The 25674-nt window shown below is 44.7% G+C and overlaps 2 protein-coding genes across 2 annotated transcripts; both read left to right on the forward strand.

Moving 5' to 3' along the window:
• The first annotated feature begins 330 nt into the window (after positions 1-330).
• LOC140206869 (peptidyl-prolyl cis-trans isomerase-like) lies at positions 331-2261 on the forward strand. The gene has a single exon (XM_072275132.1). It carries the CDS (start codon positions 681-683, stop codon positions 1182-1184), a length of 504 nt encoding a protein of 167 aa, XP_072131233.1. The 5' UTR covers positions 331-680; the 3' UTR covers positions 1185-2261.
• Positions 2262-23497: 21236 nt separating this feature from the next.
• LOC140206870 (peptidyl-prolyl cis-trans isomerase-like) lies at positions 23498-25395 on the forward strand. Its single transcript, XM_072275135.1, has one exon. It carries the CDS (start codon positions 23520-23522, stop codon positions 24021-24023), a length of 504 nt encoding a protein of 167 aa, XP_072131236.1. The 5' UTR covers positions 23498-23519; the 3' UTR covers positions 24024-25395.
• The last annotated feature ends 279 nt before the right edge of the window (positions 25396-25674 follow it).

Raw genomic sequence — 25674 nt, forward strand, 5'->3', positions numbered from 1 at the left:
CCCCATCAATATTTTTAATAATTTACTCATGTGTCCCACATTCTTTACAATTTTTGTGGCATACCTTGTAGTTTTAAACTTTCCCAGTCCTCTTGACTACCATCAATTAATTAATCCTCATTACAACGTATATTATTTCAAAGATATAGCATCCTAACTTCCTTGGGAATTCTCCACAGATGGTGCACCCTTCTCGTGGGGCGTTTCTTCCTCCAGACTTTTGCTGTAAGTTAAGAAATACCTCCTTAAATGAGTGCTTGCACTAACATCAGACGCTAGAGAGGGCGGGCGGAACAGTTCGACAGGACTATCAGCTGAGAGGAGGAGTATTCATACAAACCAGGTCCGCCTCTCTCATTTGGTTGGTGAAATATCAGCTATTTTACACGATCAGCTATATTCCAAAAGAGCTTTCGCGACGAGGGAGAAAAAGACAACTTCTGTCCAAGATTGAGAGAAATTACACCAAACCTACTTCAAACGTTGGAGAGAAGTAGGATAAATCGGTGTCCTGTAGACAGTCGGTCTAACTTAATAGAGGGAAGACTAGCAGGATCCGAAAGGGTCCGGACAGTTGTGGGTATCGCTTCTCCGCTTTTTGGCTGCATCGTCGCACAGTGACAAAGGCAGTGTACAGCTTACCGCTTGCGTTTTTCTCCGACCTCGGAAACTGCAGAACCATGGCCGGCAAAAACCCCAAGGTTTTTATGGACATCTCTATTCAGGATAAACCCCAGGGTCGCCTAGTGATGGAGCTAAGACCAGATATTGTCCCAAAGACTGCAGAAAACTTCCGTGCATTATGCACAGGCGAGAAGGGTTTCGGTTACAAAGGCTCAACGTTCCACAGAATCATTCCTGGCTTCATGTGCCAGGGTGGCGACTTCACAAAACATGACGGCACTGGAGGCAAGTCCATCTATGGGGAGAAGTTTAAAGATGAGAATTTTCAGCTGAAGCACACGGGGCCAGGCATCCTGTCCATGGCCAATGCTGGACCAAATACAAATGGTTCACAGTTCTTCATATGCATCACAAGGAGCAGCTGGTTGGATGGGAAACATGTTGTGTTTGGATCTGTGGTAGAAGGATTGGATGTGGTAAAGAAGATGGAGAGATGTGGCACCATGAATGGAACACCAAAAGCCACGGTTAAAATCACTGAGTGTGGGCAGTTGACCTAAAGTATTTGAATTTGGAATTGTACTGTTTAAATAAAGTGTGATTGTTTGGAACTCCAAAAAAAAAACACAAAAAAAAACGTCCGGTGCTGCTGGCAGATCAGCTCGGTGAAAGACGCTCTTTGGTCGGCCCGAAACTTGATGATCTACCAGATGTCCAGTGTAGACAGGAAAACCTGGATCAGGGGTCGATGGACCGGACCGTGAACCGGAATACCGTCTTTATGGACCGGACGATGACAACATATTTTGGTCTTGTTCTATACAGGAACAGTACTGGATGTCAGTTTTTTCGACAATTTCTAAAGCACTTAAAATTAATTTACAATTTAGCAAATTAACTGTACTTTTTGGAATAATTCCTCAAAATATCCGTGATATCTCTATGTCTGACCATCATGTTATTGCATTTGTTACATTGATAGCTAGGAGGGTCATTTTGTTGAAGTGGAAGGATACATCAGCTCCCACTTTGTCGCAATGGTTCTCTCAAGTGATGCTCTGTCTTAGTTTGGAGAAAATTAGAAGTCGAACCTTTGAACCTTTATTTGATTTTGAGAAAAGATGGGGTTCATTTGCTCGTTATTATCATTTGAGTTAATTGATAGATTTCCTCCATGATCTAATTGTAAATTTTTGGTATATATTTTTTTTCTTGCTGGCGGTTTGATGTTTATTTTTAGAGGCTTTTTGTATGACGTATGGCTCCGGGTTGAACACCTAATGGGGTTTTATCCCAGATTTTCTGCTTAGTAGTTTTTTTTTTAATTATCAGCAACATTTTTCAATCTTTAAAATAATGTTTTTTTCCTCTAGACATTGTGTTGCTTAATTTGATGTACTCGTGTTATTTTTGAATAATATAATAATAATAAAAAGATTTGAAAAGAAAAAAGAAAGAAACTGCTGAGATACAGTCGGCTAAGAGCCAAGTGCTGATAAATGGGACCCGTGTAGAATTGATGAAGTTCCTGTCTCTTTCTCCATTAATGTTTCCTCCTTACAGCAAAACTAACCCTCTCACTGTGTCAGAATCAGTGATTAAATCCGGCCCCAAACACTGTGCTTTCAGCCCTGCACATTGTAACTTGAACCATCTCACTGAGGGTCTCATGGAGACACAACCCCTGCCCTCTGCACATGTGATCACATCTCCCCTGCTTCTGACATGTCAAATAACCTCAGAATGGTTTTCTGATTCAGTCTGAAGGTTATGGTACATTCAGCTCATCATCAGACCTGACAAACCATGTCTTCCCACAGCTGGTTCCACCTGTTGGTGTGTCCTCTTTCCTCCACCTCCAGAGAAGCTGCATCTCCACACAAACTCCTCACTTGAGACGACTGTCTGTACCCGTGACACAGAAAATCACAACACTGTCATTCTCCTGATACCATCCGGGAAGCGGTACCGCAACATAAAAGCCATGACCAACAGGCTCCGGGACAGCTTCTTCCACCAGGCCGTCAGACTGATTAACTCACGCTGATCTGAGTGTCCTCTATATTACATTGTCTGTTTTATTTATTATAAATTACTATGATTACACGTTGCACATTTAGATGGAGACGTAACGTAAAGATTTTTACTCCTCATGGATGTAAGAAATAAAGTCAATGCAATTCAATTCCTGATTCCGTATCTGAGCTGCTCGCCTCCGGATATCCTCCGTCAACGAGCTCCTTCCTCAGTCACCATCTGTGAGATTATAAAAAACAATTAAAAACGATCTATCAGACAGCTCCTGTACCCCTCCACCCCTGTTAAAACTCTCTGCTCAGCCCCTTCCCTATTCCCTTTCCCTTTCAGACTCCCGATGTGCCAGCAGATCCGAATTCACCGTGTGGACATTTCTACCCCACAGGAGGCTGTACAAACCCGTGTCCTTCTCTGATGCACAGCTCAGTGACCCCAATCCCTGTCTGCACTCGCAGCCCATGACGGTGACAGCTGTCCTAGACTCTGTAACTCACAATCTTGTAACACAGAATCTTGTTCACAGCAAGTTTAGACAGTCATTAATATGAAGAGAGAAGTGTTGTTTCCTGAAAGGACAGGCGAGCGAAGCTGTCTGATCCAATTCACCAGATGGTCCGGTGTTTACAAGTTAATGTGTCCCGGGACCCACTCATAACCCCGACCCACACAGACAGACAGACAGACAGACAGACTGTCCCTTCGCCCCAAACCCCCTGCAGAACCACAAGGAATTGATCCACGGCCCGGGCTCGGTCGCAAAGTGAAAACCGGAGCTGAGGAGAGCCCGGAGACAAACACCCCGCTGCCCACTCCACCAACAAGACGGCACAGCCGGACACATCTCACAACACCGGATCCGCTCCCGATGAAACCCGAATTTAATTTTGTTGTTCCAGATCGGACCCAACAAAAGGTGTTTTAAAACTGAAGCTCTCCCCTCACGTTACGTCACACAGCAGCCCCTCCTGCACGCGCCTGACGTCACCCATGGTCTCCCCGTATCTGCATCTCCTGTCACGAGCACGGTGCCTTACGTCACACACGCGCTGCTGTGCTCGAGCTTTTTCGGTTTAACGGCTGAGCTACTGAGCGCGAGGCACGCCCACCACCCGAACAGTCAACAGAGGAATTGAATTGATTGCAGAGCTGCGCTATTCCCATTGGTGCGAAGCGATGTCAATCACTGTTACACCCAATAGTGGAGGCGGACCAGCCGAGAGGGCGTTACCCCGACTTCTGCTGCAGGAGCGAACTGCCCGTTAAAGCGGAAGAAAGCCGAAAGTAAATGTCCGCTTTCTGATTTATTTCCATTTCCCTCCGAGGGAAGTTGAGGCGTTTGTGAAGCGTCTCCTGCGGCCGGAGTCTGATGTATCGCTGAGAGGTAGGAGGAGACCGCTCGGCCCGTCGGTTTGATGCCGGTTCCCCGGGGAGGGAGAGGATGAAGACGGTGAGAGAGGGGGCGGACAGGATGTTTGTCCCGGTGGGGACAGGAGGGGCTCATCTGTGGAAATGTCTGAGCCCACGGTGGTGGCGATTCACCACATTGGGGGGCAAACACCGGCAGACTGTTGCCCTGCAAGCGGGGCCAATGGTCCGGGCAAAGTGACAATTATTTGTGTTTTGTTGAGATTGTACCGGGAATATGGTGTAAAATCCCGCTCCCCACACTAACACGGGTTATACAGACCAAAGAACAAACTGCCGGAGGAACTCAGTGGGTCGGGCAGCATCTGTGGAGGGAAATGGACCGTCAACATTTCGGGCCGAGACCCTCCCTCTGGACTGAGAGTGGACGGGAAATAGTCCGAGAAAAGAGGTGAGGGATGGGGATGGGGCAAGAGCTGGGGAGTGAGAGGTGGGTCCAGGTGAGGGGGAGGTGGGAATCTACTGTTTGAGAATCTTCAGAAAACTCCCATCAGGGTCTTTTCACCATTGCTGTTCCTTAGTTCTACCCACAATGACTCAACATCATCCAACCGTATGTCACCTCTTTCTAATGATTTGATTTTATTTTTTCCCAACAGAGCCACAGCACCCTCTTTCCCTGCCTGCGTGTCCTTTCGATAAACATACCAGTATCTGGGACACGAGATATTGTAGATGCTGGATGTCTGGAGCAATACACACAAAGTGCTGGAGGAGCTCAGCAAGTCAGGCAGCATCTATGGATGAGAAACAACGTTTTGGCCAAGACCCTTCATCAGGACTCTTGACACCCAGCTATCTGGAATACCAAAAAACAATGACAATAGAAAAATACTGCAAAAAGGAAAACTTTTAACAACATTTGCTTCACGGCTTAAGAACATTTACCAAGCAGACATCCATGGTATAACAAATAGAACAGAGAAAATAGAAATCTACAGCACATTACAGGCTCTTTGTCCCACTATACTCTGCCTGCCACGTAACCTACTCTAGAAGCTGCCTAGAATTTTCCTACCGCAATGTCCTTTATTTTTCTAAGCTCCATGTATATATCTAAGAGTCTCTTAAAAGATCGCATTGTATGCACCTCTACCCTCTCATCCTGCAGTGCATTCCATGCACCTACCATGCTCTTTGTGAAAAAATTACCTCTGACACACATTAGAAATGTGTGCAATAAAGGAACAGCAGTTATTATGGGTGACTTCAATCTACATGTAGATTGGGTGAACCAAATTGGTAAAGGTGCTGAGGAAGAGGATTTCTTGGAATGTATGCGGGATGGTTTTTTGAACCAACATGTCGAGGAACCGACTAGAGAGCAGGCTATTCTGGACTGGGTTTTGAGCAATGAGGAAGGGTTAATTAGCAATCTTGTCGTGAGAGGTCCCTTGGGTAAGAGTGACCATAATATGGTGGAATTCTTCATTAAGATGGAGACTGACATAGTTAGTTCAGAAACAAAGGTTCTGAACTTAAAGAGGGGTAACTTTGAAGGTATGAGACGTGAATTAGCTAAGATAGACTGGCAAATGACACAAAGGATTGACGGTGGATATGCAATGGCAAGCATTTAAAGGTTGCATGGATGAACTGCAACAAATGTTCATCCCAGTTTGGCAAAAGAATAAATCAAGGAAGGTAGTGCACCCGTGGCTGACAAGGGAAATTAGGGATAGTATCAATTCCAAAGAAGAAACATACAAATTAGCCAGAGAAAGTGGCTCACTTGAGGACTGGGAGAAATTCAGAGTTCAGCAGAGGAGGACAAAGGGCTTAATTAGGAAGAGGAAAAAAGATTATGAGAGAAAACTGGCAGGCAACATAAAAACGGACTGTAAAAGCTTTTATAGATATGTAAAAAGGAAAAGACTGGTAAAAACAAATGTAGGTCCCCTGCAGACAGAAACAGGTGAATTGATTATGGGGAGCAAGGACATGGCAGACCAATTGAATAATTACTTTGGTTCTGTCTTCACTAAGGAGGACATAAATAATCTTCCAGAAATAGTAGGGGACAGAGGGTCCAGTGAGATGGAGGAACTGAGCGAAATACATGTTAGTAGGGAAGTGGTGTTAGGTAAATTGAAGGGATTGAAGGCAGATAAATCCCCAGGGCCAGATGGTCTGCATCCCAGGGTGCCTAAGGAAGTAGCCCAAGAAATAGTGGATGCATTAGTGATAATTTTTCAAAACTCGTTAGATTCTGGACTACTTCCTGAGGATTGGAGGGTGGCTAATGTAACTCCACTTTTTAAAAAAGGAGGGAGAGAGAAACCGGAGAATTATAGACCAGTTAGCCTAACGTCGGTGGTGGGGAAACTGCTGGAGTCAGTTATCAAGGATGTGATAACAGCACATTTGGAAAGCGGTGAAATGATCGGACAAAGTCAGCATGGATTTGTGAAAGGAAACTCATGTCTGACGAATCTCATAGAATTTTTTGAGGATGTAACTAGTAGAGTGGATAGGGGAGAACCAGTGGATGTGGTATATTTGGATTTTCAGAGGGCTTTTGACAAGGTCCCACACAGGAGATTAGTGTGCAAACTTAAAGCACATGGTATTGGGGGTAAGGTATAGGTGTGGGTGGAGAGTTGGTTAGCAGACAGGAAGCAAAGAGTGGCAATAAACGGGACCTTTTCAGAATGGCAGGCAGTGACTAGTGGGGTACCGCAAGGCTCAGTGCTGGGACCCCAGTTGTTTACAATATATATTAATGACTTGGATGAGGGAATTAAATGCAGCATCTCCAAGTTTGCGGATGACACGAAGCTGGGTGGCAGTGTTAGCTGTGAGGAGGATGCTAAGAGGATGCAGGGTGACTTGGATAGGTTGGGTGAGTGGGCAAATTCATGGCAGATGCAATTTAATGTGGATAAATGTGAAGTTATCCACTTTGGTGGCAAAAATAGGAAAACAGATTATTATCTGAATGGTGGCCGATTAGGAAAAGGGGAGGTGCAACGAGACCTGGGTGTCATTATACACCAGTCATTGAAAGTGGGCATGCAGGTACAGCAGGCGGTGAAAAAGGCGAATGGTATGCTGGCATTTATAGCGAGAGGATTTGAGTACAGGAGCAGGGAGGTACTACTGCAGTTGTACAAGGGCTTGGTGAGACCACACCTGGAGTATTGTGTGCAGTTTTGGTCCCCTAATCTGAGGAAAGACATCCTTGCCATAGAGGGAGTACACAGAAGGTTCACCAGATTGATTCCTGGGATGGCAGGACTTTCATATGAAGAAAGACTGGATGAACTGGGCTTGCACTTGTTGGAATTTAGAAGATTGAGGGAGGATCTGATTGAAACGTATAAGATCCTAAAGGGATTGGACAGGCTAGATGCAGGAAGATTGTTCCCGATGTTGGGAAAGTCCAGAACGAGGGGTCACAGTTTGAGGATAGAGGGGAAGCCTTTTAGGACCGAGATTAGGAAAAACTTCTTCACACAGAGAGTGGTGAATCTGTGGAATTCTCTGCCACAGTAAACAGTTGAGGCCAGTTCATTGGCTATATTTAAGAGGGAGTTAGATATGGCCCTTGTGGCTACGGGGGTCAGGGGGTATGGAGGGAAAGCTGGGGCGGTGTTCTGAGTTGGATGATCAGCCATGATCATAATAAATGGCGGTGCAGGCTCGAAGGGCCGAATGGCCTACTCCTGCACCTATTTTCTATGTTTCTATGTTTAATGGCTTTACTTCCCAAAGTCTGAGCAGGCGATTGGCCTCTATCCAGTGTGAACTCGCTGGTGTCTCTGCAGTTGAGATTACCGAGTGAATCCCTTCCCACACACCGAGCAGATGAACGGCCGCTCCCCTATGTGAACTCGCTGGTGTGCCATGAGGGATGATGAGTGAGTGAATCCCTTCCCACAGTCTGAACCGGTGAATGGCCTCTCTCCAGTGTGAACTGACTTGTGTAGCAGTAGGTCGGATGACCGAGTGAATCCCTTCCCGCAGTCTGAACAGGTGAACGGCCTCTCTCCGGTGTGAATTCACTGATGTACCTTCAGTTGGGATGACTGAGTGAATCCCTTCCCACAGTCTGAGCCGGTGAATGGCCTCTCCCCAGTGTGAACTCGCTGATGTACCTTCAGTTGAAATGAATGAGTTTATCCCTTCCCACAGTCTGAGCAGGTGAATGGCCGCTTCCCAGTGTGAACAGACCAGTGTGCTTGTAGACTGGATGACTGAGTGAATCCTTTCCCACACTCTGAGCAGGTGAATGGCCTCCCCCCAGTGTGAACTCGCTGATGTACCTTCAGATTAGATGAGCAAGTGAATCCCTTCCCACAGTCCGAGCAGGTGAACGGCCTGTCCCCAGTGTGAACCTGCTGGTGTGCCATTAGAGTGAATGACTGAGTGAATCCACTCCCACAGTCTGAGCAGGTGAATTGCCTCTCTCCAGTGTGAACTGACTTGTGTAGCAGTAGGTCGGATGACCGAGTGAATCCCTTCCCGCAGTCTGAACAGGTGAACGGCCTCTCTCCGGTGTGAATTCACTGATGTACCTTCAGTTGGGATGACTGAGTGAATCCCTTCCCACAGTCCGAGCAGGTGAATGGCCGCTCCCCAGTGTGAACTCGCTGGTGTATCATTAAGGTGGATGAGCAAGTGAATCCCTTCCCACAGTCTGAGCAGGTGAACGGCTGCTCACTGGTGTGAACTCGCTGGTGAGCCATTAGGTCAGATGACCGAATAAATCCTTCTCCACAAATTCAGCAGATGACCAGCCTCTGTGCAGTGTGAACTGACTGGTGTGTCCACAGGTGGGAAGACTGACTGAATCCTTTCTCACACACAGAACAGGTGAATGGCCTTGCTCAGTGTGAACTTGCTGACGTACCTTCAGTTGAGATGGGCGAGTGAATCCATTTCCACTGTCTGAGCAGGAGGAATGATCGAGTGAATCCGTTGCTCCACTTTTTCAGTATCTGGACAGAGACAGCAAAACTGGTGTGTTGTGTTTGAGATTCCCGTAGACAAATTCTTTGTCATTTTTAACCTTTAAAAGATTTACAAAATCCATCAATGAGTGCAGGACAGCATTTCAAATGAGTTGCAAGGTGGGATCTGGCATCACACTTACAGTTAAGTTCAACCCAAGTTGGAGAGAGAAATCATCTTCTAACCGTGCAGTGCTGGAATAAGACCATAAGACCACAAGACAAAGGAGCAGAAGTCAGCCATTCGGCCCATCGAGTCTGCTCCGCCATTATATAATGAGCTGATCCATTCTCCCATTTAGTCCCAGTCACCATAACCGTTGATGCCCTGGCTACTCAGATACCTATCAATCTCTGCCTTAAATACACCCAATGACTTGGCCTCCACTGCTGCCCGTGGCAACAAATTCCATAGATTCACCACCCTCTGACTAAAAAAATTTCTTCGCATTTCTGTTCTGAATGGGTGCCCTTCAATCCTTAAGTCATGCCCTCTCATACTAGACTCCCCCATCATGGGAAACAACTTTGCCACATCCACTCTGTCCATGCCTTTCAACATTCGAAATGTTTCTCTGAGGTCTCCCCTCATTCTTCTAAACTCTAAGGAATACAGTCCAAGAACGGACAAATGTTCCTCATATGTTAACCCTCTCATTCCTGAAATCATTCTAGTGAATCTTCTCTGTACCCTCTCCAACGTCAGCACATCCTTTCTTAAATAAGGAGACCAAAACTGCCCACAGTACTCCAAGTGAGGTCTCACCAGCGCCTTATAGAGCCTCAACATCACATCCCTGCTTCTATACTCTATTCCTCTAGAAATGAATGCCAACATTGCATTCGCCTTCTTCGCCACCGACTCAACCTGGAGGTTAACCTTAAGGGTAGCCTGTACGAGGACTCCCAAGTCCCATTGTATCTCAGAATTTTGAATTCTCTCCCCGTTTATTTCTTCTGCCAAAGTGCATAACCATACACTTTCCAACATTGTATTTTATTTGCCACTTCTTTGCCCATTCTTCCAATCTATCCAAGTCTCTCTGCAGACTCTCCATTTCCTCAGCACTACCGGCCCCTCCACCTATCTTTGTATCGTCAGCAAACTTAGCCACAAAGCCATCTATTCCATAATCCAAATCATTGATGTACAATGTAAAAAGAAGCGGCCCCAACACGGACCCCTGTGGAACACCACTGGTAACCGGCAGTCAACCAGAATAGGATCCCTTTATTCCCACTCTCTGTTTCCTGCCAATCAGCCAACGCTCTATCCACGTATGTAACTTTCCCGTAATTCCATGGGCTCTTATCTTGTTATCATTTGTGGCACCTTGTCAAAGGCCTTCTGAAAATCCAAATATACAACATCCACTGCATCTCCCTTGTCTAGCCTACTGGTAATTTCCTCAAAAAATTGTAATAGGTTTGTCAGGCAGGATTTTCCTTTAAGGAATCCATGCTGAGTTCTGCCTATCTTGTCATATGCCTCCAGGTACTCTGTAACCTCATCCTTGACAATCGACTCCAACAACTTCCCAATCACTGATGTCAAACTAACAGGTCTATAATTTCTTTTTTGCTTCCTTGCCCCCTTCTTAAATAGCGGAGTGACATTTGCAATCTTCCAGTCCTCCGGAACCATGCCAGCATCTACCGACTTTTGAAAGATCATTGCTAATGCCTCCGGAATCTCCACAGCTATTTCCTTCAGAACACGCGGGTGCATTCTGTCTGGTCTGGGAGATTTACCTACCTTTAGAATATTCAGCTTCCTGAGTACTTTCTCTGTCGTAATTGTGACTGCGCACACTTCTCTTACCTGCCACCCTTGAGTGTCCGGTACACTGCTGATGTCTTCCTCAGAGAAGACTGATGCAAAATATTCATTCAGTTCTTCCACCATCTCCTTATCTCCCATTACAATTTCTCCAGCATCATTTTCTATCGGTCCTATATCTACTCTCACCTGTCTTTTACTCTTTATATACTTGAAAAAGCTTTCAGTATCGTCTTTGATATTATTTGTTAGCTTCCTTTCATAGTTAATCTTTTCCCTCTTAATGACCTTCTTAGTATCCTTTTGTAAGCTTATAAAAACTTTCCAATCCTCTGTCTTCCCACTAATTTTTACTTCCTTGTATGCCCCCTCCATTGCTTTAACTTTGGCTTTGACTTCTCTTGTCAAACATTGTTGCTTCTTCTTTCCATTCCAAAATTTCTTTTTTGGAATATACCTGTCTTGCACCTTCCTCATTTCTTGCATAAACTTCAGCCACTGCTGCTCTGCCATCTTTCCCGCCAGTGTCCCTTTCCAGTCAACTTTAGCCAGTTCCTCTCTCATGTCACTGTAATTTCCTTTACTCCACTGAAATACCGACATATCAGATTTCGGCTTCTTTTTCAAATTTCACAGTGAACTCAATCATGTTATGATAACTGCCTCCTAAGGGCTCCTTCACCTCAATCTCTCCAATCACCTCCGGTTCATTACACAATACCCAATCCAGTACATCCGATCCCCTAGTGGGCTCAACAACAAGCTGTTCTAAAAAGCCATCTCGCAGACATTCTACAAATTCTCTCTCTTGAGATCCAGTGCCGACCTGATTTTCCCTATCCACTCGCATGTTAAAATCCCCAACAATTATCATAACACCGCCCTTCTGACAAGCCTTTTCTATTTCCTGTTGTAATTTCTGGTCCACATCACTGTAGCTGTTTGGAGGCCTATAAATAACTGCCATCAGGGTCCTTTTACCCCTGCGATTTCTTAGCTCAACCCATAAAGATTCCGCACCTTCCAATCATATACCACCTCTTCCTAATGATTTAATATCATTTCTTACCAATAAAGGCACGCCTCCCCCTCTGCCTACCTTCCTATCCTTCTGATACACCGTGTATCCTTGGACGTTCAGCTCCCAGAGACATGCATCCTTTAGCCACATCTCTGTGATGGCCACAATATCATACCTGGTACTGGAATGACCAACAAATTCTCTGATGCTCTTCCTGTCTCTATAAGAATGGAGCATTTCTGTCATCTCCAGTCTGTGAACTGACTCAGTTTGATTCTCTCCATTGGTATTATTCCCTGTTTCCACTGAGCTGCATGGGTGCCTGGCCCCACAGTAACTGAAACACTCTCACACAAATAGCCGGCAGTGCATTCCATGCACCCAAGACTCGCTGTGTAAAAAAAAAAACTTACCCCTGACATCCCCTTGGTATCTATTTCCAAGCACCTTAAAACTATGTCCCCTCGTTTTAGCAATTTCAGCCCTGGGGAAAAAACCTCTGGCTACCCACACGATCAATGCCCCTCATCATCTTATACACCTAAAAATGGCTCTAAAGATAAACAAGGAAATTATACATTGCTTTAAGGATTTGTTAGAAGTATACAAAATTATGAGGGTATAGATAGGGTAAATACAAGCAGCTTTTTCCACTGAGGTTGGGTGGGATGACAACCAGAGGTCATGGGTAAGTGGGGAAGGTGAAAATTTAACGGGAATATTTGGAAAAGCTCTGTACTGAAATGGTCATAAGAATGTGGAATGAGATGCCAGCACAAGTGGTAAATATGAGCTCAGTTTCACCATTTAAAATACATTTGGACGGGAACCTGGATGGTAGGGGTATGGAGGGCAATGGTCCTTGTGCAGGTAGTTGCATTAGACAGCTTAAATGTTTTTTCGGCATTGATTAGTTGGGCCAAATACCCTGTTTCCGTACTGAACTTCTCCATGTTTCTATGGCAGACTTGTTTGGAAGGGAAAAGGTAGGAATGACAGTGGAGCAGCAATGGCTGGAGTTTCTGGGAGCAATTTGAGAGCTGAGTGATTGATACATCCCAAAGAAGTGGAAGCATTGGAAAGGCAGGAAGATGCAACCGTGGCTGAAATGAGAAGCCAAAGTTAACGTAAAATCCAAAGAGAGGGCAAACAACAGAACAAAAACTATTGGGAAGCTTTTAGAAATCAACAGACGATGATTTAAAAAGAAAGTCAGATGAGCTCAGGGCATGGAATTATGATATTGTAGTCATTAATGAGTCTTGATAGGACCCAACAGACTGAGCCATTTGGAGGAACAAAATATAAGGGGCCTCAATATCTCTTGAAAACCAAGGTTCCCTACACCAGTTACCTTTCAATTTTTATTTTTGCAGGCTCATACGAACTTTACACCCCAAAATTTCACTTCTGAATGCCTCCCACTTACCAAGTACCATTTCAAGTTCCAACTCCTTAAAGTACAGGATTACAAGCTGCAGCTGGATGCACATCTTGTAGGTGAGGGCATCAGAGACACTGGAGGTCTCCCCACCTTCCCATCAATGTCCCCTCTAATTTGTAATGACCAGTGTGCACATAAATCTTGTACTGTGCATTTTTTACCCAGTGACAAATTGAATTTTATATAGCGAGGTAGTCATTTTAACAGCTAGCAAATACTGTCAAAAAGAACTTTGATCTCCTCTGGGTTTGATCGAGTTCATCTGCACTCTCACACAACCTATGTAGCAGGCCTGTAATGGGTGATGAAGGATTTTCTCACCAGAGCTTTTGCACATTTTCCATACGTGATTTGCTTCCTAAATTATGCTTCAAAAAGGCAGATTTCCAAATATCACTCAGGTAACACCAGTTTCTGTACTGTACATAAATATTTCCCCTGAACCCTCCCCCAGGTGACTGACGGTGGTGAACTCATTGATGGCAATACCGATGAATATGAAGGGAAGGGCTGTATTCTGTCTCGTTGGAGTCTGGCTCATTTGTGGTGTGAAAGCCACTTGTTGCCCAGGGCAAAATTGTTTGATGTCATTATGTACGCACAGAGAATAGGTCAAAAACTGCTGGAGGAACTCAGCAGGCCAGGCAGCATCTATGGAAAAGAGTACTAATGCTGAATTCATCCAGCATTTTCTGCGCGTTGCTTGAATTTCCAGCATCTGCAGATTTTCTCTTGTTTGTGATTGGAAGTAGAACAAAGGTGATTTTCTCACCTGCTGATGTAAAAGATTTTGTTCCCTTTCTCCGAGTTCCCAATCCTTGCATTTAGAAAGCTGGAGCTCAGCTATGTCTTGAGAGATCCATCGGTTCCCATTCCCTCATCAGCCGGAAGCTCCCCGGAACCCGTGTACGGATCGTGGGGCTGAGAGAGAGGGACGAGAGCAGGATTGTGCCCGGATTGCTAGCCATGGAGTCCGCAGCTGACAGCAATTGACCCTCAGTAGGTGTTGGAAAACCGCCCGGAGAAATGCTCTTACCTGCAGTCGATTGTTTGAAGTCTTTTGTATACTGCGCGCATGCGCGATTTTCGGGACCGTCCGCAACCCTGACGCCTCCGCATTTGATCGGTGCTTCAGCGACGGCGAATATTTTAACACAGGGCTTTATGGGTAATCACGGTGCCATTAAAGATTACTGCCAGCCCTGGTTCCAAATCCATACCTCTGTTTTTTTTTGTGTGTCGAGAAAAATCAGCAGCTGTTTTAACGTAGAAGCCGGTTCCCATAAAATCATGCATTCTGTGTATCGAATGCCAAAGTACAATCCTCTTGCAAATGCAGATATAAAACACAAGAGATTCTGCAGTTGCTGGAAATACAGGGACGCTCCCACATAAAATGCTGGAGGAACTCTGCAGTTCAGGCAGCAACTAAGCAGAGAAGTACACAGTCTGGGCATGCTGAAGGGGCTCGGTCTAAACGTTGTTTATTTATTCCTCTCCACATTTGCTGCCTGATCTGTTGATTACCACCAGTAATTTGCAGAAATTACCACATTTTTTCGAACAACCAGTTTCCAAATGTTTCTGATTTTTCATATGTAGGCAGATTATGCTGGTCTGATTCCTATTCTTCCTCCTTATAAACTCCAGACCCCATCTCTCTCTCTCTGGAGCCTCAAAGCCCTGACTCAGGCTGGCAACTCCGGTTTCGGACTGCTCTATCAAACATTCACTTGCTAGTCTGCTGTCAGGCTTCAGAGGCACATTCCAACAACCCAGCTGTCTGAGGCAGAGTCCTTTGAAACTAGCTGGTGCATTCAGAATTGGCTTTTGTCAGCAGAAGGTAGATGATAATTACGCGTATGATCAGTGGTGACGTGCAGGGATCTGTTCTGTGATCCCCTGTTTTTAGTTTTTTAAATAGATGATTTGTTTGAGGAAGTGGAAGGGTGGAATTTGTAAGTTTGCAGATGATATGGAGATTGCTAGAGTTGTGGTTAATATAGAAGATTGTCGTAGCTTACAACAGGACATCGACAGGATGCGGAACAGGGATGAAAAGTGCCAGATGGGGTTCAACATGGAAAAGTGTAGAGTGATTCTCTTTGGAAGGATGAATTTGATGGTTCTTCCTCCCTCCACTGACCTGTATGTCACCCTTGGGCGAGGCATTGCTCCTACTTAGCACAACCCCTCCCGCCACCCCGATCAGGGTGATGTGAAGCCATGGGATCTTATGAGTAGCCAGCGCGTGTCACAAGTTCTGCTAATGTGTCCACTGACACCGGGCAGTCTGTCTCTGAAGAGTACTGATAACGGCTGTCTCTGACCAGTACTGATAACGGCTGTCTCTGAAGAGTACTGATAACGGCTGTCTCTGACCAGTACTGATAACGGCTGTCTCTGAAGAGTACTGATAACGGCTGTCTCTGACCAGTACTGATAACGGCTGTCTCTGAAGAGTACTGATAACGGCTGTCTCTGAGCAGTACTGATAATGGCTGTCTCTGACCAGTACTGATAACGGCTGTCTCTGAACAGTACTGACAACGGCTGTCTCTGAAGAGTACTGATAATCCCAACATCTTGAAAAGACACTGCCCAGAAAGCAGCAATGGCAAACCACCGCAGTAGAAAAATTGCTGAGCAATCAGTCATGGAAAGGCCACAACCACCTACATCATGTGACACAGCACATGGCGAACGAACGGACAAATATAAACTGGGACCTGCTGACTGTAAGTGATTTAGATGTAGAATTTGTTAGGCGCATCTTAATGCAACATGTGTATTGTCCAACAAGCGGAAGGCCTGTACTGCATCGGGGGTTGGATAATGAGCCCAGCCAGCAGACTGAACAGTGAACAGAACACCTCCAAACCCTGTCACTATTTCCACCTTCCCACCTGCCCCCTCAGCTGGATCCACGTCTCACTCCCCAGCTCTTGCCCCATCCCCACCCCTCACCTCTCTTCTCTGACTATTTCCCATCCACTCTCAGTCCAGAGGGAGGGTCTCGGCCCGAAATGTTGACGGTCCATTTCCCTCCACAGATGCTGCCCGACCCACTGAGTTCCTCCGGCAGTTTGTTCTTTGGTCTGTATAATCCGTATTAGTGTGGGGAGCGGGATTTTACACCATATTCCCGGTACAATCTCAACAAAACACAAATAATTGTCACTTTTCCCGGACCATTGGCCCCGCTTGCAGGACAACAGTCTGCCGGTGTTTGCCCCCCAATGTGGTGAAGTCCACTGCTCGCCACCACTGTGGGCACAGACATTTCCACAGATGACCCCTCCTGCCCCCACCGGAACAAACATCCTGTCTGCCCCCTCTCTCACCATCTTCATCCTTCCAATAAAGTCCTCCCCCTCCCATCTTCTGCTGGGATCCCTCCTTCCCACCCAGGGGAGCCGGAATCGCCAATGGGCCGAGTGGTCTCCTCCCACCACTCAGTGAAGGATCAGGCTCCGGCCACAGAAGACACTTCACTAAATTTCTCCAAAAATGTACTTTATTCAGAAATACTACAAAATAAAGTTATTTACAAAAAAAAATTGTTGACTGAGTCTTTAGTCAATAGTTATTTACAATAAATCATGCATTGACTTTCAGTCCTTGTTCAAAATAAAGACGTTTACAATATATCATTCGTTGACTCTCAAACCTTCGTCAAAAATAAAACTTATTTACAATAAAAAGCCAGGCGTTGACTCTCATTCCTTTATCGAAGTTCCATTACAGTCAATACCTTTCTCCATTTCTAGCCACTCCTGTGACACGATGTTGATTCAACTATCCATACTGCTGATGAGGTGTACACTGCCCACCCGACCCTCCCACTCCCACAGGTGACGAATCTTAAACTGTGGCCCTTCCCCACCGGGCCCTTGCGGTGGTTGCACCGAGTTTCAGTGCGTCCCTCAGCACGTACTCCTGCAGCCGAGAATGTGTCAGTCGGCAGCATTCTCCCACGGACATCTCCATGTGCTGGTAGATCATCAAGTTTTGGGCCGACCAAAGAGCGTCTTTCACCGAGTTGATGTTCTGCCAGCAGCACCGGATGTTGGTCTCCCTGTGCATCCCCAAGAGCAGCCCATAAATCAGGGATCCTCGGTTACTCAGCTGTTGGGCATGAGTCTCAATACCGTCCCTTCCATCCTGCTCCACACCCTCTCTGTGAACTCAGTGTACAAGATGTGGTTCACAGACTCCTCCTCATTGCAGTCCTCCCATGGGCAATGGGGTGTGAAGACGACGTCCCGGGCGTACAGGAGGGCTCTGAGTGGGAGGGCCCCTCTCACCGCCAGCCAGGCGAGGTCCTGGTGCCTGTTGGTGAGGTCTGGCGATGAGGCATTTTGCCAGATGAACTGGACGGTCTGCTCAGGGAACCACCCCACTGTGTCCATCACGTCCTTCTCCCGCAGGGCTTGCAGGACATTACGTGCTGACCACTGCCTTGTGGCCCTGTGGTCAAAGGCAGGGGACCCCAACCTTTCTGGCACCGCAGACCGGTTTAATATTGACAATATTCTTGCCGACCGGCCGGCCGGGGGCACCTCTGTGCGCGTGCATGATGTGTGCATGCGTGTATGTGGCGATTCTTTTCTACAAATCGTGTTTGGCGATTCTGTTCAGTGAAACTACACTGTACATACATTATTTCTACTTTATATAGGCTGTGTATTTATCATATCATTCCTGCTTTTACTATATGTTACTGTTATTTTAGGTTTTAAGTGTTATTTGGTATGATTTGTTAGGTTATTTTTTTGGGTCTGGAAACGCTCAAATTTTTTTTTCCATATAAATTAATGGTAATTGCTTCTTTGGCGTAAAGCATTTCAGCACGAAAAAGTATTTTATGTAATTCAAATACAATTCGCCCAAATAAAAGGCCACAAATTGGAAGTACAATCTGAGCTGTTTTTTCTCCAAACGATTTAGTAGGTAGATCTTGCCTTTCACTAGGTCGAGGTAGGGGATCTTGGGCTTAAAAAGGTTGGTGACCACTACTTTAAACCATCGCACACCCAACACAGCCATGGGCATTTCCCAAATATCACAAACCATTCAATAATAACCAGGGTTGAACCCTGCCCAAAATCTTCTTACTGCAGAACCAAAACGGTCTGTTCAATCACCAGACTTGCCGAGGTCAAAAACACCATTAAATGAATTTGAGGTAAACTGCAGGGGAATGGGAGAAAAAAAATAAATTCAGCTGGAACCCCTACCACCTTCCCTTAGCATACACATCGAACAAATAGACCCATGGTCTGCAGCACTCCCATTGATTCAGATGTTGCTCTGAAGACCAAAGCTCTAGTTCCAAAGTTTCGGTGACATGCGGGGAAATGTTCAAGCTTGATGGGCAGCCTCCTCCCACATGGGCTAATGGATCTCAAAACTGTTTAACCGTATCCAACAAATGCTCACCATCAGATAGCATGGGGATGACTGCAGTTATTGAAGAATGTGCACATCTCAGCCTGTTACGTTGCTAGAAATGCTTTGCACACTGAGCAAAGAGAACAAAGATACAGAAACGATCACTGACTCAAGACCCATTCAGCTTTTCATTATTGTCAACTGGTACGAATATTGTTGCTGAGGGCTTGAGTATAGTTCTAAAAATAAAAGAGAAGTATAACATAGCAAAGACGAGTGGGAAGCCGGAGGATTGGGAAACGTTTAAAGAGCAACAGAAGGTAAATAAAAAGGCAATATGTGGAGGAAAAAAATGAGGTATGAAGGTAAACTAGCCAAGAATATAAAGGAGGATAGTAAAAAGCTTCTTTAGGTATGTGAAAAGGAAAAAAAAAGTAGTTAAGACCAAAATTGGGCCCTTGAAGACAGAAGCGGGTGAATTTATTATGGGGAACAAGGGAATGGCAGATGAGTTGAACAGGTACTTTGGATCTGTCTTCACTAGGGAAGACACAAACAATCTCCCAGATGTAATAGTGGCCAAAAGAACTAGGGTAATGGATGAATTGAAGGAAATTTATATTAGGCAAGAAATGATGTTGGACAGGCTGTTGGGTCTGAAAGCTGATAAGTCCCCAGGACCTGATGGTCTGCATCCCAGGGTACTTAAGGAGGTGGCTTTAGAAATCGTGGAAGCATTGGTAATCATTTTCCAATGTTCTATAGATTCAGGATCAGTTCCTGTGGATTGGAGGGTGGCTAATGTTGTCCCGTTCTTCAAGAAGGGAGGAAGAGAGAAAACAGGAAACTATAGACCGGTTAGTCTGATTTCGGTGGTGGAAAAGATGCTGGAGTCAACTATAAAAGATGAAATTACAACACATCTGGATAGTAGTAACAGGTTGGTCCGAGTCAGCATGGATTTACAAAGGGGAAATCGTGCTTGACTAATCTTCTGGAATTTTTTGAGGATGTAACTATGAAAATGGACAAGGGAGACAAGTGGATGTAGTGTACCTGGACTTTCAGAAAGCCTTTGATGAAGTCCCACACAGGAGATTAGTGGGCAAAATTAGGGCACATGGTATTGGGGGCAGAGTACTGACATGAATTGAAAATTGGCTGGCTGACAGAAAACAAAGTAGCGATTAACGGGTCCCTTTCGGAATGGCAGGCGGTGACCAGTGGGGTACCACAGGGTTCAGTGCTGGGACCGCAGCTGTTTACAATATATATTAATAATTTAGATGAGGGAATTAAAAGTAACATTAGCAAATTTGCCGATGACACAAAGCTGGGTGGCAGTGTGAAATGTGAGGAGGATGTTATGAGAATGCAGGGTGACTTGGACAGGCTGGGTGATAGGGCAGATGCAGCTTAATGTGGATAAATGTGAGGTTAAACACTTTAGTGGTAAGAAAAGGAAGGCAGATTATTATCTAAATGGAGTCAAGTTAGGAAAAGGGGAAACACAACGAGATCTAGGTGTTGTTGTACATCAGTCACTGAGAGCAAGCACGCAAGTACAGCAGGCACTAACAAAAGCTAATAGCATGCTGGCCTTCATAACAAGGGGAATTGAGTATAAGAGCAAAGAGGTCCTTCTGCAGCTCTACAGGGCCCTGGTGAGACCACACCTGGAGTACTGTGTGCAGTTTTGGTCTCCAATTTGAGGAAGGACATTCTTGCTATTGAGGGAGTGCAGCGTAGGTTCACAAGGTTAATTCCCTGGATGGCGGGACTGTCATATGTTGAAAGATTGGAGCGGCTGGGTTTGCATACTCTGGAATTTAGAAGGCTGAGAGGGGATCTTATTGAAACATATAAGATTATTAAGGGATTGGACACGCTGCAGGCAGGAAGCATGTTCCCGCTGATGGGTGAGTCCAGAACCAGAGGCCACAGTTTAAGAATTAGAACAGAGTTGAGGAAAAATTTTTCCACCCAGAGAGTGGTGGACGTATGGAATGCTCTGCCCCAGAAGGCTGTGGAGGCCAAGTCTCTGGATGCTTTCAAGAAAGAGATGGATAGAGCTCTGAAAGATGGTGGAATCAAAGGGTATGGGGATAAGGCAGGAACTGGGTACTGATCGTGGATGATCAGCCATGATCACAGTGAATGGCGGTGCTGGCTCGAAGGGCCGAATGGCCTACTCCTGCACCTATTGTCTAAATGTCTCAAATGCTGTGAATAAGGCATAACGATACCCAATTTTTGGTCTATTACACAATAAAAGTGAAGAGATTTGCATCCTTATACCTTGGTCATCAAGTAACAGAGTCTCTGGCTTGATGTCCCTGTGTGTAATTCCATTGCTGTGAAGATATTCCTGAAAGTAGGCAAAGACAAATATAAATCAGGTATTCTGAATTTACATCTTTTTCTAATTCTCCAAGCCCACAAAATATCAATCGTAGAAATGGAACAGATTTCTGGCAGAATTAGTGACACTAATAAGTCAGATACAATTGCTGGACAATCGGTTCAGAGAATATTTTGTGACTTAATCTGGGTGCAGACTAGACTTCCAGTGCCGATATGAAAGTTGAGTATTAAGGCTGGCCTGGAAGAATGATGAAACTTCTGAAGATGCTTTGGGAGGTCACCCATCCATGAACAGCATTTTACTGTCAAAGGGAACTATGGTGAGCTCCAAAATTGATCTCATTTGAAAATTGGGACAAAGCACTGTTAACCTCCTTACTGCTGGTTATAGTGCTAGTTCAATTCTGGCAGACAAAGCTCTTCGAGAGCAAACATGGGCAGGTCAATCCATCTATGATCATGCTCAGTAATGCACGTCGAAATAGAGAAAACTGCTGCTGCACGTCATAAACACTCACTTAAAACAAAGGGATAAATGATGAGGAGCACTTACCACTCCTGCTATCAGCTGCTGGAAAAACCCATCAGCATCTGCCTCGGGCATCCCCACGTCAGGCTCTGTGGGAAGGCAGATCACATTAATCAAAGGCTGAACTTGGGATCAGTTCGCAAATCATTAATATTGTCTGAAATAATGTCATTTTACATCATGCTCAAATTTAATCCCAAATCCCAGGCCTCATTTCACTCAGGTGCCCAAGTAGATGGATTCTCCAACGTGCCAATTGTACCCTATGATCAAATACAAAACAGTTGTGTACATTGCAAAACTTCTGAATGATCCATTGAGTTAAATGCATCAGAAACAGAGCATGAGCCAAATGGCTCTTCATCCCTGCTTCCCCATGCAATAAGATCATTATTGATCTGGTTTTGGCCTCAACACCACTTTCCAACTCTCCCTCTGCACCTGTAGATTTCCAAGTAGTTCATATGCCTACAATATATTGTATATTCTATGGCTGTACCATAACTCTTAACGTGGAGAATTCCAAAGGATCACAACCTGCAGAAGAAATTCGTCTTCATCTCCTGATCAATGGGAAACCAATTACTCAAACTATATTCCATTTTCTCGATATCCTCACTTGGAGAAACATCGTCTCAGCATCTTGTCTGACAACACCCTCAGAATCTTGCTTCAGTAAGATCACTTCTCATTGTTCCCTACACGCTCACCCCTCGCCCCCATATGTGAATCCCCTGATTCAAGTATGTCCTTTATTAAAGACGAGATCTAAACTGTACACAGAACGCCAGGTGTTGTCTCACGAGCTCCCAATAAAGTTGCTACAAAATATCCTTACCCTTGTATTCCATAACCCTTACAATAAAGGCCAAAATTCCATTGGCCTTTCTGCATATTTGTTTAACCTACACACCCTTTTTGTGTGCTAGAGATTGAGTTTGCACTGCAACATTCTCTAAACACCTCTCTATTTAACAATCAGGTTTGTCTTTCTTCTTTCCAGAGCAGGCAGGCAACTTCATATTTTGTTCTATATTATATTTCAAAGGCCACTTTCCTGCTCATCCACTTAACCTGTGCTCATCACGTTGCAGGCTCTTGTGTGCTCTGCATCACCTGATAAGCCACTTATCTTTATATTTTCAACAAATTTGAGAACATACATCCGGTCTCCTCAGATTACAACCAATGCATCCACAATGCATCCACAAATGCCACTCATTTGTAAAGATACAAATTTGTCCTGTACTTTTTCACTGATAAAAATAAAAAAATTCTCTCTCCCTACAGACCTTTGCAATCTGTTATTACTTTCATTATTTAGAATCTGTACCTTCTCATTCCCAATTTTACAATGAGCCTCAAAAACCATCAATTAATTAATCCACATTACAACGTATATTATTTCAAAGATATAGCATCCTAACTTCCTTGGGAATTCTCCACAGATGGTGCACCCTTCTCGTGGGGCGTTTCTTCCTCCAGACTTTTGCTGTAAGTTAAGAAATACCTCCTTAAATGAGTGCTTGCACTGACATCAGACGCTAGAGAGGGCGGGCGGAACAGTTCGACAGGACTATCAGCTGAGAGGAGGAGTATTCATACAAACCAGGTCCGCCTCTCTCATTTGGTTGGTGAAATATCAGCTATTTTACACGATCAGCTATATTCCAAAAGAGCTTTCGCGACGAGGGAGAAAAAGACAACTTCTGTCAAAGATTGAGAGAAATTACACCAAACCTACTTCAAACGTTGGATAGAAGTAGGATAAATCGGTGTCCTGTAGACAGTCGGTCTAACTTAATAGAGGGAAGACTAGCAGGATCCGAAAAGGTCCGGACAGTTGTGGGTATCGCTTCTCCGCTTTTTGGCTGCATCGTCGCACAGTGACAAAGGCAGTGTACAGCTTGCCGCTTGCGTTTTTCTCCGACCTCGGAAACTGCAGAACCATGGCCGGCAAAAACCCCAAGGTTTTTATGGACATCTCTATTCGGGATAAACCCCAGGGTCGCCTAGTGATGGAGCTAAGACCAGATATTGTCCCAAAGACTGCAGAAAACTTCCGTGCATTATGCACAGGCGAGAAGGGTTTCGGTTACAAAGGCTCAACGTTCCACAGAATCATTCCTGGCTTCATGTGCCAGGGTGGCGACTTCACAAAACATGACGGCACTGGAGGCAAGTCCATCTATGGGGAGAAGTTTATAGATGAGAATTTTCAGCTGAAGCACACGGGGCCAGGCATCCTGTCCATGGCCAATGCTGGACCAAATACAAATGGTTCCCAGTTCTTCATATGCATCACAGGGAGCAGCTGGTTGGATGGGAAACATGTTGTGTTTGGATCTGTGGTAGAAGGAATGGATGTGGTAAAGAAGATGGAGAGATGTGGCACCGTGAATGGAACACCAAAAGCCACGGTTAAAATCACTGAGAGTGGGCAGTTGACCTAAAGTATTTGAATTTGGAATTGTACTGTTTAAATTTTTTTCCTCTCGACATTGTGTTGCTTAATTTGATGTACTCGTATTATTTTTGAATAATATAATAATAATAAAAAGATTTGAAAAGAAAAAAGAAAGAAACTGCTGAGATACAGTCGGCTAAGAGCCAAGTGCTGATAAATGGGACCCGTGTAGAATTGATGAAGTTCCTGTCTCTTTCTCCATTAATGTTTCCTCCTTACGGCAGAACTAACCCTCTCACTGTGTCAGAATCAGTGACTAAATCCGGCCCCAAACACTGTGCTTTCAGCCCTGCACATTGTAACTTGAACCATTTCACTGAGGGTCTGATGGAGACACAACCCCTGCCCTCTGCACATGTGATCACATCTCCCCTGCTTCTGACATTTCAAATACCCTCAGAATGGTTTTCTGATTCAGTCTCAAGGTTATGGTACATTCAGCTCATCGTCAGACCTGACAAACCATGTCTTCCCACAGCTGGTTCCACCTGTTGGTGTGTCCTCTTTCCTCCATCTCCAGGGAAGCTGCATCTCCACACAAACTCCTCACTTGAGATGACTGTCTGTACCCGTGACACAGGGAATCACATCACTGTCACTCTCCTGATACCATCCGGGAAGCGGTACCGCAACATAAAAGCCAGGACCAACAGGCTCCGGGACAGCTTCTTCCACCAGGCCATCAGATTGATGTACCAACGCTGAAACATGTATGTGTTGGGATGATTTTATCTATTGAGGGAGTTGTTCCAGTAATAATATATCTGGACGGTTATTTTAGATTATCCTATCTGTAATAATGTATTGATTATCATGTAAATTGTGAGATACTGTCCCTATCTGGATCAGGCCTGAATTTATAGTGCCTTAATGAAGTTACGGTTGTCATTCATAAGTTTGTGTGTTAAAGCAAGATTTTGGTGAAATATATTTGCCACTTGATTGTACCTGCATAAGTAATCAGATTGAGTTAAACTGCTGCAGGATCCTGGAATGTGTTGGATAGTGTCTGGTTTCTCTCGGCATTTTCTGTATTTATTGCCTTGTTTGTTTGTATTTCATGTATTTTCGATTTTTTTTCATATTGTTGACCACCTTGTCCTATATTTCTGCAAGGAACCCCTCTGTTTCTGGGAAGAGGTCTCCAACTCCCAGTCAGGTGCTCGATGCTACCTTGTCAACATCTTGTCTGCTCAGGTCATTGGGATTTCTCCCATGGAGGGTCGTACTCATTCCACTGGTTAATGTTTTCTTCCATAGTGATGATTCATTTCTGAGTTAGCCTCTCATTTAAGTTTTCTGGTCTGTATTTCTTACCACGATTGCATATACACACATGGAGCAATGAATACTGTTCATTTTTGATGAAAATATATACTTAGAAGTTTTATCTGACTTGTGTGATTTTTTTTCCATGTGTGTTATTCCCCTTCCTCCTCCTGTCCGAGGTAGTGTTAATCTAACTGAGTCTGAGTGTAAATAGTCTTTTCTAAAGCTGTCATTTCAGTTCTGGATCTTTCTTAATTTTACTGATTGAAATGGGACAAAGATATTTTTATATATAAAAAAGTCAATGTCGGTATTGATGAAAGTGTTTATTGCCTTTGTTGTATTTGTTAACTATTGAGCTCTGTTTG

Source organism: Mobula birostris, chromosome 13 (genome assembly GCF_030028105.1).
Source record: "Mobula birostris isolate sMobBir1 chromosome 13, sMobBir1.hap1, whole genome shotgun sequence".
Classification (NCBI taxonomy): domain Eukaryota; kingdom Metazoa; phylum Chordata; class Chondrichthyes; order Myliobatiformes; family Myliobatidae; genus Mobula; species Mobula birostris.

Excerpts from the sequence above, each read along its gene's own strand:
- LOC140206869 (XM_072275132.1), top strand. The coding sequence starts at position 681 with ATGGCCGGCAAAAACCCCAAGGTTTTTATGGACATCTCTATTCAGGAT.
- LOC140206870 (XM_072275135.1), top strand. The coding sequence starts at position 23,520 with ATGGCCGGCAAAAACCCCAAGGTTTTTATGGACATCTCTATTCGGGAT.